This window comes from Ovis aries, chromosome 20, assembly GCF_016772045.2.
Source record: "Ovis aries strain OAR_USU_Benz2616 breed Rambouillet chromosome 20, ARS-UI_Ramb_v3.0, whole genome shotgun sequence".
In the NCBI taxonomy this organism is placed as follows: Eukaryota; Metazoa; Chordata; class Mammalia; order Artiodactyla; family Bovidae; genus Ovis; species Ovis aries.
The window spans coordinates 36,524,672-36,540,976 of record NC_056073.1 but is presented as its reverse complement, the minus strand read 5'-3'; the positions used below and the strand labels follow the sequence as shown (position 1 = coordinate 36,540,976).

The following is a 16,305-nucleotide window of genomic DNA, read 5'->3' as shown; positions in this document are numbered from 1 at the left end:
GGTTGTCATATATTGGCTGTACTGTTTTCAAAAGTACATAATGAAGAGCGCATTACGTTTCAAAAATACGTAATGAAGTACGTATAAATGCTATCCATGATTATTACTGTTATAGAATTGTTGGTAGTGATTTTATCTTTTTTGTTTTTCACACTAATATGTTTTAGCCTATGGGAATGTTTATACTTTGCTAAAGAACCTTACAGTTTTGTACTCCACAGATTCTCTCCACATCTTTAGAGACTGTTGCATCCATTATCATCAGCCATCACTTTGGAATACATTTCTAAAACCTACCCCCGACTTTATTGCCGGCCCGCCAGCCCAGTTGCATTTCCAGAGACTTGCTGGGCATTACTGTCACCTCAGATCTGATCTGTCCTATTTGAATTTCCTTCTATCCTTACTGGGGCTTCCCGGTTGGCTCAGATGGTAAAGAGTCTGCCTGCAGTGCAGGAGACCCAGGTTTGATCCTTTGATCAGGAAGATCCCCAGGAGAAGGAAATGGCAACCCACTCCAGTATTCTTGCCTGGAAAATCCCGTGGACAGAGGAGCCTGGTGGGCTACAGTCAAAGACTCCGACATGGCTGAGAGACTAACACTTTTGCTTTCTATCTTTACTACTCAGCTTCTGCTGATAGCTGGTGGCGCCAGTGTTCTTTTGTATTTTCTTAGACTAGAGATTTGCAATCTCTGGCCTTTGGGCCAAATCTCACCTGCTGCTTGTTTCTAATAAAGTTTTATTGAAATAAATGCACCCATTTAAGTACCACGTCTATCTGCTTTTACTCTAAGATGACAGAGCTAAGCAGTTGCATTGGAAACCTGTGGTCACCAAAGCCTGAATTAATTCACTGTCTGGCTGTTTTTTTAGAAAATGTTAATCCTTGCCTTAGTCTCAAAACCTTGGCACCACCTTTGATCCATCCTTAAGCTTTTCCAAGTATATTCTAGCAAGAGAACTCGTCTCCGTTTAACTTCTTTTCTTTTCTTTTTTTTTGGATCCTCCACGTGTGTTCAGGTCCTCACAGCCTTTTGCCTGGGGTATTAAATGAGTGTCACCACCCCTTGGCTTCTTCCCCCATGCAGTTCATTTTGCACCTTGCCACCTTGGTCCTTTACTCAGTTTGGCTCCACTTGGTGTCCACTCTGCCACCAAAACTTAAAAAATTTCCCCACTGCCCACTAAATTGGAGCCTGCCCAGCCTTTTTTTTGTGCGGCTCCTTCCACAATTATAAGCCCTATTCATCTCCTTTATACAGAAATTTTCTCTGTAATGAAATGCTTTCCCCCAGCTTTCTCTCTTCTTGCCTTTGACCATGCTGTAACAGCTGCCTGAAGCTTTTTCTGCCTCCATTGCACCCTGTCCACTCCTATGAGCGCATGCTCAGTTGTGTCTGACTCTTGGCGACCCTGTGGACTATAGTCCACCAGGCTCCTGTGTCCCTGGGATTCTCCGGGCAGCAATACTGGAGTGGGTTGCCATTTCCTTCTCCAGGGGATCTTCCTGACCCAGAGATTGAATCCGATTCTCTTGTATCTCTTACATCGGCAGGCAGATTCTTTACCATTGCGCCACCTGGCAAGCCTTCTCCACTCTTACCTTGTTTTAAAATCCTCTCAGATTTTTTCATAAAGCTTTTTACTGTCTTTTCCTGTGTGCATATTCTTTTTCCCTCCATCATATGTTGTTTGTATATCTTTCTGTTGCTTAATGCTGTGATGTTGTTGTTCTTTTGCATCTTATCTGTTATAAACCAGAATGGTGTCAAGTACAAAGTACGTGTCTTCCTCTTACTGTGGTCCCTTAAACACTTACTGTCATGTCTTGTGTGGATACTTGCTCAGTCATGTCTGACTTTTTGCAATCCTATGAACTGTAGCCTGCCGGGCTCTTCTGTTCATGGAATTCTCTAGGCAAGAATACTGGAGTGGGTTGCCATTTTCTTCTACATCATGTCTTCAGTTCAGTTCAGTCACTCAGTCGTGTCCAGCTCTTTGCGACTCCATGAATCGCAGCACGCCAGGCCTCCCTGTCTATCACCAACTCCCAGAATTCACTCAAACTCACGTCTATCAAGTCGGTGATGCCATCCGGCCATCTCATCCTCTGTTGTCCCCTTCTCCTTCTGCCCCCAATCCCTCCCAGCATCAGAGTCTTTTCCAATGAGTCAACTCTTCGCATGAGGTGGCCAAAGTATTGGAGTTTCAGCTTTAGTATCAGTCCTTCCAATGAATACCTAAAACTGATCTCCTTCAGAATGGACTGGTTGGATCTCCTTGCAGTCCAAGGGACTCTCAAGAGTCTTCTCCAACACCACAGTTCAAGAGCAGCAATTCTTCGGCGCTCAGCTTGCTTCACAGTCCAACTCTCACATCCATACATGACCACTGGAAAACCATAGCCTTGACTAGACGGACCTTTGTTGGCAAACTAATGTCTCTGCTTTTGAATATGCTATCTAGGTTGGTCATAACTTTCTTAGATGTACTTAATGAGTAATTGAATCACATTATTGGAAGCCAACGTTTTTTGGGGTGGGTTTAGTTTTTGATGACCTATCAGACTCTTGCACATTTGACAGTGAATCTAGGTATATAGCTGAAATTTTTGAAGAAACCAGATATTATTCCATTGTATGTGTTATTAATGTAAAAAATTTTGTTACAATGGATTGATTTTTTTGTTTGTTTGTTTGATAAGGTATTTCATATTTCACATTTACTGCAAGAAAGCTATTTGTGTGCAATGATGTGTTTGGTACTGATTTTTTTTTTTAAAAGTAAAACTAAGTGGCAGAGCTAGGCAGTAATTCTCTTGGTTATGTTAAGCAATTTACCACAGTCACATTTCCTTGATCCCGTTAACAAGTTTTTTCATGATTCCAAGTGGATAAGTTATACCAGAGTATTTTAAGAAGTTATGGAAGTGCTATTAGGTGCTTATAGGTGCTGATAAACTAGTATTTTGTCCTCTGCCTGTTCATTCATTTAATCATTCTCTGCATACTTCACAGCAGGCTTTGGTGTTGGCTGTTGGTCACACATAGCTGGCTCTGTTAATCCACCCCCCACCCCCCTCACCCCACCCTCACTTTTTTAGGCTTTCAGTTCTGAATTTGTACACTTGAGAAAGTTGACAGAAACAAGGTGTGCCAGGTATAGAGACTTTTCACTTCATAGTGTGTAGCCTAAAGTTTCCACTTCTGGAAACGGGGCTGCTGATTCCCTTAGCTTTCTCGGTTGGTTTCAGAACCCTAGGCATTGCCTGGAGAGGGCAGTCAGAAGCACATTTGGGTGTATAAATCACCCGTAACTGGGCAACCTGTGAAAAAAATATACAGAGTATCACAGGTCCAAAAACCACATACTCGAAAAAGAATTGAAGATTTAAAATTTTAATGTAAAATAAGCAAAGAATATTGATAGTTTCCAGGAGGAGTTGTTAGCTCTGCTTGGTACTCCACCATCTTCTAGCAGAGCATCAGTGTTTGCCAAATGCACACATGCCCAGACAAATGATTGACACCCTAACCTGCACTCACATCAAATATGTCCCAATTTCCTCCTAAGTAAAGAAACGCCTAATACAATAACCAGACATATATACCTTTGAAACAGCATTTCCGCGTCTTAGAATTTATGTTAGGGAAATAGAGAACTTGGCATAGCTTTCACACCTAGGTTTTTATAATCCAGAAATACTTTGTCAAATATTCAAAGATTATCTTATCTATCCAGCCTCATGTGTTTGTGCATGTATATGTGTGCACATATCTATATGCATGTTTATTGGAAAATAATTTGTAATAGTGAAAAATTGGAAATACCCTAAATGCCACTCAGAACAAGATTAGTTAAGCTATAGTATACCTACACTCTTATGTTTAAAAAGGATGAGATTCCACTCCTGGATGTATATCCAGGATATGTAAATACTAATTCAAAAAAATACCATGCATCCCCAATGTTCTTAGCAGCATTATTTACAGTTGTGAAGATTAGGAAGCAAGCTAAGTGTCCATCAACAGATAAATGGATGGAGAAAATGTCACATGTATTTACTATATACACAATGGAATATTATTCAGCCATAAAAAAGAACAGAATTGTGCCATTTTCAACAACAGGAATGGATTTGGAGGGCATTGTGCTTCATGAAATGAGACAGAGGAAGATGAGTACTATATAACACCACTTATATGTAGAAGCTAAAATATAAAAAAGCTAGTGAAGTTAACAAAAAATAATAGACTCACAGTGCAAACAAATGAGTGGTTATGAGTGGGAAGAAGGAAGATCAGGGTAAGGGATTAAGAGGTACAAATTTAGGTATAAAATAAGTAAGTTATGAAGATATACAACATGGGGAATATCGCCAATATTTTATAATACCTGTAAGTGAAGTATAACCTTTAAAAACGGAATCGTTATGTTGTGTACCTGTAACTTATATAATATTGTACTGTACTATCAACTGTAATATCAAATGTACTTCTATTAAAAAAAGTAGAATACAAAAAAAGGGAGGAGGCTAATCTTTAGGTAAAGACGCAAATGATAAACAAGGAGTGTTGGATGGAAGTTATAAAGTATTGAAGTATTGTTTCATCTTTGTGTATTTATAGTGAACACAGGTCTATTTACACATCATACCTGCATTGAGAGGGATTGTCTAGACAGAAGCATAAATAATCCATAACTTGTAGACATCTCAGAGGAACAGAAGTGAGGAGCTGTGTGAATTCTCTGAAGAGAGGGGGATGTTATACCTTCTGTTTCTTTCCTGTTCAACTTTTAAAATGTATATTTTACTTTTATACTAGACAAAAAGACTCAGAAATCATATAGTATGTTTTAGGAACATTGTCATTAATATTTAAAATAAATATAACTTATTTGAATGGCTGATGTCTGTCTGGAAAATGTGGCTTTCAAGAACGATTTATATCCTTGAGAATTCTGTATAAGTGAAATTTTTTTGTTTTAGAATGAGGCGGTAATGAATGACCTTACCAGACTGAACTGCCATGGTGTCCCTTATGGTGTGATAAATAGATGCCTAGTCCAGAAGTCATATTATAATGTACTCTCTCGAAGCAGCTGTAAGAAAATCCTGTTTTATACTAGATGGGCCTTTTGAGTTCTAGGGAACTTATGTGCACTAACATCGGTTTCCCAGGGCAAACTTGCGAGGAAAAGAATTAACACTGCTTTCTCTTCTGTCTTTTAGAAAAGCTCAAGAGGAGAACAAGAAAATAGTGCTTGCTGGCTGTGTTCCTCAAGCCCAGCCTCGTCAGGATTACCTCAAAGGGCTGAGCATCATCGGGGTAAGCTTGCGCCTGATGGGAATATAGTCCCTCACTGTTAAAACTTGTCATGGCCCCTTATGTTCTGTTTCCAGGTTATTTACAAGCTTGGTTACACTTCTGGATGTCCTTCACACACTTTCCCTATTGCTGTGAAAATTTTATTATGTCTTTGTAACATTTGAACCTAGCATGGAAACATGTTCTAGGTTCTCTCATTAAAAAAAAAAAAATACACAATAAAAACCATGGTATGGAATTTAACTTCGTTAATTATAACCTAATCTGTGTCTGCCTTCTAGCACTGTCTCTCTCTGTATCATAGTAAATAGATGCGTCTTTTGGAATGTCCCACTTTGTCATAGTTGTGCCCCGAATCTTGGCTCCACCAGTACGCTGCCTCAGTCTGTGCCGACTGCTCTGTGCCAGCCTCGACAGTCCTGTCTCTCGGTTTCCCTTTACTTATTATTCAGTTACCTTTCATTTACTCTCTTGGCATTTCACAGAGTTGTAAGTTTGGAGTTAACTTGTATGATGTTTTGAATATAGCCACCTCTCTTTTTGAATTATTAGCTCCATGCCAACAGATTTTCTATCTTTTTTTAAAACTCTGACCGTGTTTTTCCAGCCTTTCCCATGGTGCCAGAGATACAGTAGACAGTCTTTCAGGCAGTGTTTGGTGACTGAATGAAAGCAGTTTTCCCGTTGTACTTTTATTGTTGGTGTGTTCCTTTCCCTGTTGGGCAGCAAGCTCTCTCAAGTCGGGAAACGACGACCTACTATCTTTGTGGTCATCACTATTCACACGTGCCCAGAGGTAACATTCGAACGGTATTTGTTGACCAAATGTTGGTGCTTCATCCTTTTCACCATTCTACCACAGCTGTACTCACTGTACTCAGTGATGATCTTCTTTTAAAGAGGTTTCATAGTTTAAAAAATATACAAAAATATTACATGCTCATAGAAAAGACTGTATATAAAATCGCCATCTGGATTGGACTCATTGGATTTTTTTTTTCTTCTTTCATATACTGTTGATATGTTCTTATACTGTATTCTCAGTGTAATGAACTTGTTTTCTGCTGTGAAGTCCTTACCCCACTGGCAAATTTAATAATCTTTGAACAAACATTCTCCTGTTAAACAAACAGAATCTGAATGTTTGGGAACTTTAGTTTGTTTTTACCACTTGTCTGTTTACATTTTGATTTCTCTTGGTTTAAGGAATGAACTGAATATGGACTCCTGAGTTATCTTTTCATGTCAAACTAACTTTCTCCATAAACATGATCCTGCTGTGTTAGGAAAATAGAAAACTAGTTAGAATGCTGTTTTAGAGACAAAGTGTGGTAAAAGCTTGGAATTCGTTTTTTAGTTTATCTCAAGGAATTAAGTTCCCAGAATAATAGAATTTCTGTAGTATGGCAGAAGCCTCCTCCCTGTGTGCATTATAGAAACATTTCCCAGAACTCTACTGTGTGTTGTGAAGAGTTCAGTGTATGTGAGGATCTTGGGGAGATTCTCAAGATGTTGTAAGAGAGGACGCCAGTGCTGGTGATACGGGAGATGATATTCAGAGATGATGTAACTCAAGGATGTGGCAGTAAAAATTTATCCCCATTTGATCTGGCACGCTTTGTGTTCTGTCTCCTTGTCTCATTTTATTACCTTTTAAATTCTTTAGATTTATTTAGTTTCTTTACAATTGGAGAAATAATACATTTGAAGAAAGTGAATAGAAAGAAAATTCATGATCCTGTCACCCTAACACAATACTTTCAGAGAAGGCAATGGCACCCCACTCCAGTACTCTTGCCTGGAAAATCCCATGGATGGAGGAGCCTGGTAGGCTGCAGTCCATGGGGTCGTTAGGAGTTGGACACGACTGAGCGACTTCACTTTGACTTTTCACTTTCATGCATTGGAGAAGGAAATGGCAACCCACTCCAGTGTTCTCGCCTGGAGAATCCCAGGGACAGGGGAGCCTGGTGGGCTGCTGTCTCGGGTCGCACAGAGTTGGACATGACTGAAGTGACTTAGCAGCAGCAACACAATACTTATAACTTTGCTTATTCTCTTCAGGGGCTTCCCTAATGGCTCAGACGGTAAAGAATAGGTCTGCAATGTGGGAGACCCGGGTTCAATCTCTGGGTTGGGAAGATCCCCTGGAGAAGGGAATGACTACTCACTCTAGTATTCTTGCCTGGAGAATTCCATGGATAGAGGAACCTGGTGGGCTACAGTCCATGGGGTTGCATAGAGTCAGACATGACTGAGTGACTAACACTTTCACTTTCATCCTCTTCAGACCTTTTTTAACCTCTGCTTAGTTTACTTAATTGCAATGTCAAAACTATTTCGTGTCTCTGTTTTTCCATGAGATTTTATTCCATGAACTCTTAAGTCCTGTGTTAATATTCTACTGAAGGATATGCCACAAGTTACTTACCTGTTTATAATTGTTGGATATAAGTGGTTTTCTAATTTTTAGGAAATACACATAATACAGTAATGTTCATCAAGGGCTTTCTATCTTAAGATCAGCATATTGTGAAAAGTTTCCAAAAGTAGAATTGCTCTATCAATAACAACATTTCAGCATTGTAATGTAATTATATCTTTAGTAATATTACTAAAGTATAAGATTGTTCTCTGTCAACATCGTTCTACACAGCATTTGTATATGTGGCAGCTGTATGTCATCTGTCATAACTGACTATGTATAAAAGCTGTGTCTAGGAGAACTGAAATCTTAAAAAAAAAACTGGAGAAGGAAACCAGTATCATTTATAATTGCCATTTGGAGAGATCCGTTTCTGAATAGGGCTTCCCTGATGGCTCAGTGGTAAAGAATCCACCTACCAAGCAGGAGATGCTGGTTTGGTCCCTGGATGAGGAATATTCCTGGAGAAGGAGATCGCAACCTGCTCCATATTCTTGCCTGGAAAATCCCATGGACAGAGGAGCCTGGCAGGCTACAGTGCATGGGGTCACATAGAGTCTGATACAACTTAGTGACTAAGCAACAACAACGGTAGTTTCTGAATAGAATTGTTGAACTGCTACAAAATCAAAAACCTTCTGAAATATAGTGAGTTGTAGTCAAGTAAAGAAACAAATTATATTGGTTTACGCAAAAGAATTCTAAAGTGTAAAACAATATGAAGATGTTTAAATTCAATTATTTGGGAAAGTATTTTTAGGAGGATATTTAGAATTGTATTAAACAGTTGATTTACAGACTGTGTGAAAACTGTTATTCCATCTCAGTATTTCCCTCACAGTGTTTCTATGATGGAGGCATTAATAGAGATGGAAGGAAGACCAGCTGTAACTATGTCCTGTGCTTCCACCTCCTGCTAAGATTTGTCTTTGTTGCCCCTCAATACAGGGAGGGTGGTCTGCTCTGTTGACCAAGTGATTGAAATAAAAAGCTTTAGATTGTGAGCAAGGAACTTATTGCAACGCTGGGGTTAAAAAGACATACTGTCCCATGTTTGCAAGTGCTCCTGGAGTAAGCGTTTAAGAAGATGTGTACTAAGGAAGAGTGATATTTGTTACTGTTTTGACATGCTAACTTCCACCCATATCAGCCTTTAGAAATGGGACATTTAATTTGTTTCCAGAATCAGAGATAACAGTGTGGTGGGGGCACATGATAATTGGTGATTTGCTGCCTCGGCTTTATAATATCATCTCTTAATGCCTTCTGAATCCAGTTGTGATTAATATTATCTGTGTGGTGGGATAGAGAAAGAGAGTTAACAATATCAAAACCAGAGGTAAGACCTATCAACCTCTGGGTCCAGAAGTACTGGCTTCGGTGGCAGTAATCTTTAGATTTCTCTCATCCTGGTTTTTTCCTTATAGTAGGAGAAGAAAAAGGACAGATTTGAAAACATATATGTTGGATAAAAAGATCTTTTTTTTTAACCAAAACTCTTTCCCTAATGTGATTAAATGAAGTTTATTTGTAGAATATAAATTTATAAAGATAAATTTATAGGTAATCAGTGCAGAATCAAGATCTTTTCCATTTTTAAGGGATCTTGAAACATTTTACCTTACTGTGAAAACTGTTATTTCTTTTTTGACAAGTACTTAGAGTTAACTATTCACCTTGCAGTTAGTTTTCATGCAGTGCTACGTTTTTTGTTTTTTCAATCCCCCGCTCTTAATTGTTTACATTGGTTACTCTGTGGCTAGCTGTAGGTAGTTCCAAGATTGTGCGACTCCTCTATTGAATGCTATTTTTCTTCACTTTGTTCATTTTTTGGCAGGAAAGTTGCTTTTAAATTAGCCAGAAAGGATGTTCTCTTTTAAAGTTTGGTAGCAGGAAAGAATAGCAGACATCAGAGCTCAGAAAGCCAGACTTTAAATCCCAGGGTTGCCGCACCATTCTTTCTTCTATTCAGCTAGTACTTACTGAGTGCCTACTAAGTGCTAGCTATTGTTCCAGGTGTGAGGGATGCAGTGGTTTATGAAAAAGATCCTTGTCCCCATAGAGCTTACATTCCAGTTCTTGGGGAGAGAAATCTGGTTTGAGCCCAGGACATCTTCAGCCTCCTGGAGCATTTGGTGGGATGAGTCCCTAGGCAACAGGGAGATTGATGAGGTGGGAATTTCTTTAAAAGCGTCAGATGCAAATACACTTTGTGTCCATCAGCTGGGAGTTCTGTTAGGAATAGACAGCTGAAATAGCATTTATTTACTTGAGCTCTTCCTGAGGTGGTGTTATTCCTCAGTTCTTAGAGTACTCATTATTGATAGCCATGGTGTTTATTAAGAAGCTTGGTTTTTATTCTGTTACATGAAAGCAGGCTTACAGAACTATACATTTTGTGTGTTTTTTTTGTGCTAGTAAACAAAGACTTGCATCTGAACTTGGCTTGGTGTTGACTCATTAGCCTTGTCTTTGTGTTAATATCTCTAGAAATACTAAATAACTGAATTAATAAACCAGTTGTAACATTTTAAAACATGCAGTTCAAAGAGGAATATACAGTTGGATGTTCAAAATCTGTGAGTGATAGAACTTCCTGATGTGCCAGCTGTGAGCCCTGCAGGCAGGTGCATATTTTCTTTGGAGAAATGAACAAAAATGTGCTTTACCACAGGTGTCCACTTATCTCAGGGACTATTACCAGGTTGATTTGCAGTGGTTTAAACATTTTTTCAGGCAGACTGCTCTAATCCCGGAGAGTCAGACAGCATGGTGACTGTTTCATATATGAATGTTAATTTTGAAAATTATGTGTGTAAATAAAAGAACATTTGAAAGAGGATATGTTTTAGAATATTTCTATGATATACTGTATTCCAAAAGGTGAATTCATGAAATGAAACAATGTCCCAGTAACAGTGGCATCGATATTGAGGGCAAAACTTGAGAAACTATTCTTCTATTTTTTTCTACTTCATGTCATTTAATATTTCTTCTTGTCATATTCCTTTTTTTTAACTTTAATTATAAAAATGACAGCATTGGCACAGAATGACAGGTGGACGTAAAAGCCCATTCATTTTTGTGCCTTGCTAGATCTATTGTTGTTACTTTTTTGGGGCCTCTACCTATATGTGTACATATTTTTTGCCTGAAAGTGAAAGTGAAGTCGCTCAGTTGTGTCCGACTCTTTGTGACCCCATGAACTGTAACTTATCAGGCTCATCTGTCCATGGGATTTTCCAAGCAATAGTACTGGGGTGGATTGCCGTTTCCTTCTCCAGCTGATCTTCCCGACCCAGGGATCGAACCCAGGTCTCCCGCATTGTAGGCAGACGCTTTACTGCCTAAGCCACCAGGGAATTTTCGCCTACTGAAGTATATAAAAGGAGGTCTAGCATACTACGATTCAGGTTCATGTCCCAGCCCACCGCTTGTTAGCTGTGTGACCTTGTTCAAGTTACTCAACCTTTCTGTGCCTCAGTTTCTTCGTCTGTAGTGTGGAGAATAATAATAGAACCTAACTCTGAATTTTGTAAGGGTTACAGTGTTTAATAAATGTAATGTGCTTAGCATGGTCCCTGGTACATCATTAGTGCTCTGTATTAGCTTTTTAAAATTATTTAATTCTCTTACTAGTAGGATTAACACTGAGCACAGCTATGTGCCTGCAATGAAGCTATCTGCTAGAGATACAGAGCTGAATAAAATTTGTTCCCTAAAGACAGTGAAATCTGAAGAGAGCTGCAAGTAATCATGATAAATACACCTAAGGATCCAGTCTGGTGGGCACACAGAGGTTAAAGTCGTTCTTGACTTGGGTTTCAAAGGTCAAGTAGTGGTTTGATGAATGGAGGAAGGGGAGAGGGCTTCTGAGCAGAAGGCTCATATCTAAGGAAAAGCATGTGTCCTTAAGGGTGCCGTGGAGGTAGAAGGAATATCAAGAAGTGTGTCCTGATTTGAGTATAACCTGGAGGCACTGGCTTTAAGAGGTGTGGTTTGAAGTATTGCAAACTAGTGATAAATAGAGTGGAAAGGAGGAGTCAGAATCAGCATGACTGGGTTAAAGATGGGGGTAGGAATAAGGTAGTATGAAGAGGTGTTACAAGCAGTATAATCTGGTGGTTATTTCTATATACCCTTTGTTCATTATTTTAAACTCTTCTTGTATGTTATTGGTACTAACTTTTCTCTTTTAAGTAAGATTTATTGAAATATAATTAACATGTAATGAAATCACCATTGAGTTTTATGTGGAACATTTCCATTGCACTGGAAAGTTCTCTTATATCCGCCACCCCCCACCCTCAACAAATGTAAACAGGGTCCCTGGAAGTCAAATTTCTGATTTCTGTTCCTACAGTTTTGCGTTTTTCAGATGTCACATAAATAAAATTATAAGCATACCTCAGAGATAGATAGTGGGTTTGATTCTAGACCAATAAGGCAAACATCACAAAAAGCAAGTCACATGGTTTCTTTTTTGCTTTTCAAATGCATATAAATGTTATATTTACACCATATTATAGTCCCTTGTGAAGTGAAGTCGCTCGGTCGTGTCTGACTCTTTGCGACCCCGTGGACTGTAGCCCACCAGGGTCCTCCATCCATGGGATTCTCCAGGCAAGAATACTGGAGTGGGTTGCCATTTCCCTCTCCAGGGGAATCTTCCGACCCAGGGATTGAACCCAGGTCTCCTGCATTGCAGGCAGATGCTTTAACCTCTGAAGAATCTGCCGGCAACGCAGGAGACCTGGGTTTGATTCCTGGGTTGGGAAGATGCCCTGGAGAAGGAAATGGCAACCCACTCCTGTATTCTTACCTGGAGAATCCCATGGACGGAGGAACCTGGTGGGGTCTAGTCCGTGGGGTTACAAGAGTCAGACATGACTTAGTGACTAAACCACCACCACCATAATCTCTTAAGTGTGCAGTAGCACTGTGTCTAAAAAATATATTCATACCTTAATTTTAAATGCTTTATTGCTAAAAATGCTGTGATCTGAGTCTTCAGTGAGTCGTAATCTTTTTGGGAGTAGAGGGTCTTAACCTCAGTGTTGATGGCTGCTGACTAATCAGGGTGGTGGTGGCTGAAGGTTGGGGTGGCTGTGGCAATTTCTTAAAATAAGACAGCAGTGAAGTTTGCCTCATTGATTGATTCTCCTTTCCGTGAATGATTTCTCTGTAGCCTGCAATGCTATTTGATAGCATTTTTCCTACAAGAACTCTCAAAATGACTCAGTTCTGTCAGATCCTGCTGCTTCTTTATCAACTAAGTTTATATAATATTCTAAAGCCTTTTTTGTCATTTCAATAGTCAATTAAGTTTGCTGTCTTATGTGGGCACAGTTCATGGTGCCCAAAAATAAAATTACAGGAGTGACGTTAAAGGTCGCTTATCTCAGATCACCATAACAAATATAATAATGAAAAAGTTGAAAATATGGTGAGGATTACCAAAATGTGACACAGAGATAGGAAGTGAGCAAATGCTGGAAGAAAAATAGTTCCAATAAAGTTTTTCAATAGCGTTTCCATAAATCTTCTATATATATATAAATATATGTATATAACCCTCAGTATTTGTAAAGGGCGGTAGTACAAGCTTTGCCCCTGTATATGTTACTTTGTTTTTTCACTTAGCATAATTCATTCAGTGTTCATACATGTTGTGGTTAATAGTTTTTTACTTTTTATTTGTATGGAGTTATTTCACTATATGGATGGACAGTTTGTCCATTCAGCTAGTTGATGGAAAAGTTGTGTTGTTTGCAGTTTGGGGCTATGAAGAATAAAGGTCCTGGACACGTGTGTGCAGTCTGTGTGTGTCTGCATTCTCTTGGGTGAAGACCTTGGAATGATACTGGTTGGTCCTGTAGTTAGCATTTGCTCAGCCTTTTAAAAACTGCCAAATTGTTTTCCAAAACAGCTGTACTGTTTTGCATTCCTACCAGCAGTTCAGTTGCTTCACCTCTTGACCAGAGCTTGGTCCTGCCAGTTTAATGTTAGCAGTTGTAGTAGTAGATTAGTATTAATAGTATCTCGTTGTGGTTTTAATTTGCTTTTCTCTGTTGGCTAGTGATGCTGACCGTATTTTTTGTGATTATTTGCTATCCATGTATCTTTAATAGAGCGTTCGAATTTTTTTTTTTTAATCACCTTCTCCTTTGGTGACCTTGAGTTAGGAAAGTGTTTCTTAGATAGGACACGGACACACACACACACACACACAGAGCACTGTTTTTTAGGACAGGAAGGAAAAGAAATGAATAAATTGGAGTTTTCAAAGATACTATTAAGATGAAAAGATAAGCCACGAACTGGAGAAAATATTTCCAGAACATTTGTCTCCTAAAGGGTTTATATCCAGAATATATGAAGGACTCCTGTAACTCAACAGCAGGGAATCAACCTATTTTAACATGGGGGAAAACGTGTGTGTGTCTTTTAATCACTATTTTTTATTGCCTTTTAAAATATTGATATTGTGGAAGCTTGGAATTTGAGGGAAGAAGGGAATGAATGGGTAATATCTCCTGTGGTTTCAAAACTTAAAATTTATGTTTCCAGGATCTAGGAACAGGTCTGATTAAAATATATATATTTTTCTCTTTTAACCACCCCCCATCCCCTCCCCCCCCCGCCTTTTTTTTTAAGAATGGAAGGGATTTGTTCAACTCTTCAATCTGTTTGCAGTTTATCATGGTGAACACTTACAAGCTCCAGAAAGCCAGGGATTTTTTTTTTTGCTCTTATTTTACAGCTTTACATATTTTACATTATTTTCTGTACTTAGTACAGTGCCTGGCTCAGTAAATTTGTTGAGTGGATATTTGTTAAATATCAAGTATGCATTTATGTTTTTCCATATTGTTCTCAGTTTTACCAGCAGCATTTAATTTTAAAATGTCTTTTCCTTCTTTGATGCTACCTCTTTATGTTTGTTTCTTAATGTTTGAGTTTTGTAGATTGCTTAACAAATTACCATAAACATGGTTGCTTAAAATAACACGTTTGTTATCTTATGCTTCTGGAGATGAGTTGGACTTGGGTTTTGCTGGGCTAAAGTCAAGGTGTTGATAGGGTTGCATTCTTTCCTGGAGTCTCAGGCAGGGGCGGGGGGCGGGGATCTTCTTCCTTGGTCTCTCCAACCTTTAGAGGCACCGCATCCCTTGACTTGGGGTCCCTTCTTCCATCATTATGGCCAGCAACGCTGTCTTTTTCTCTGCACCTTCCTCTGGCATCGCCTCTCACCTCCTGAGATGGGAAAGATTCTTAGCTTTTAAGGACCAACAGGACTAGATTGGGCCCCTTTGCCTAATCCAGGTTAATCTCATCATCTCAAGGTCTTTAATCATGCCTGCAAAGTCCGTTTGTCTTGGAAGGTAACTTACTCTCCAGTGCTATGGATCATGACTGGAACATGTTTGAGAGGCTATTATTCTGCCCACTACATGCAAATTATTTATTGATGATTTACATCCCTAATGTATATGTTTGTTTTAATTCTAATAGTACTGTTTTTTTTTTCAACTTTAGTATTACTTGAAACATAATTTTTTTACTTTATAACATGTCCTGTTATTTAATATGGCCATAATATTCTAATGTCCCAAGGAATATTTCCTTATATAATTGAGTTTAGTGTGTTGATTAGCTGCTTAAGGTTTCTCCCTCTCCCCCCGAGAAAGTTTTATAGGTATTTTAATTAGATTTAAGAGGGAAAAGTTCCTGGTACTGATCCCCATTTTGCTGGCATCCATCTAGCCTGGCTTCATCTTTCACTTAGTAATTTTTATCTCTTACTCGGTGTTCATCACTCACTGGTACCATTCAGGTAGAAAGTATGCTTTCAGTAGTGTGTGGAATGTGTTGTCACATAACTTTTGATGAAAGGGCTATTTCTACCACTGGGGAAGAATTTTTCTCAATGAAGAGATGAAAGGGGGTCATGTACTGGCAGATGAGAGAGTTTTTTTTTTTTTTTTTGAAAAAGTTAAACCATATGTAGTGTCAAATGCTCTTTTGTGTAATTTATGAGTAAACTTGTTCAGGGGCTTGTGAATTCAAGAAATTTTACTCCAGTAGAGTTAACTAGTGACTACTCTGGACTTCCCCAAATCTAAGAGATTTGGAAATAGAATTCTCTTCCAATAGCATTTATAGAGATAGGGACTTTCCTTAAGAGCTTAAAGAAAAATTTTTTTAGAGAGAAAAATTTTTATTTTTAGCCATGAAGTCAGTATTGAATTTTAACCTGTCAAATGCTGATTATTGGATCAAACTCCGGTTATGGTAAGAGTGAAAAATCTGAATATATACTTAATGGAAAAGGCTTTTTATAGTATAGTTCTTCACAGAAAAAGAAAAGCTTTTTAAAGTTTTGGTCTGATATTGCTTAATTAGAGTGAAATGACAGATTGTCCTAGTTTATTTATGTACAGGCGGGGTTAAGAGTGCTAATGAGAGAGAGCCTCAGTATCTATGTTGATGTGTATCTATAGTGTATAACCTTTGTTACTCCTGAAAGGATCTGAAGTATCTTGGG

General features: G+C 38.7%; 1 protein-coding gene across 8 annotated transcripts in view; it reads left to right on the top strand.

Moving 5' to 3' along the window:
* The window catches only part of CDKAL1 (CDK5 regulatory subunit associated protein 1 like 1), a 607,158-nt gene that overhangs the window by 165,715 nt on the left and 425,138 nt on the right, over positions 1-16,305 (top strand). For all 8 annotated transcript variants that reach the window (XM_027959157.3, XM_027959153.3, XM_060403461.1 and 5 more), the window contains one exon: positions 5,236-5,332. In XM_027959157.3, the coding sequence (XP_027814958.1) occupies positions 5,236-5,332 (97 nt within the window). The remainder of the gene's footprint in view (positions 1-5,235; positions 5,333-16,305) is intronic.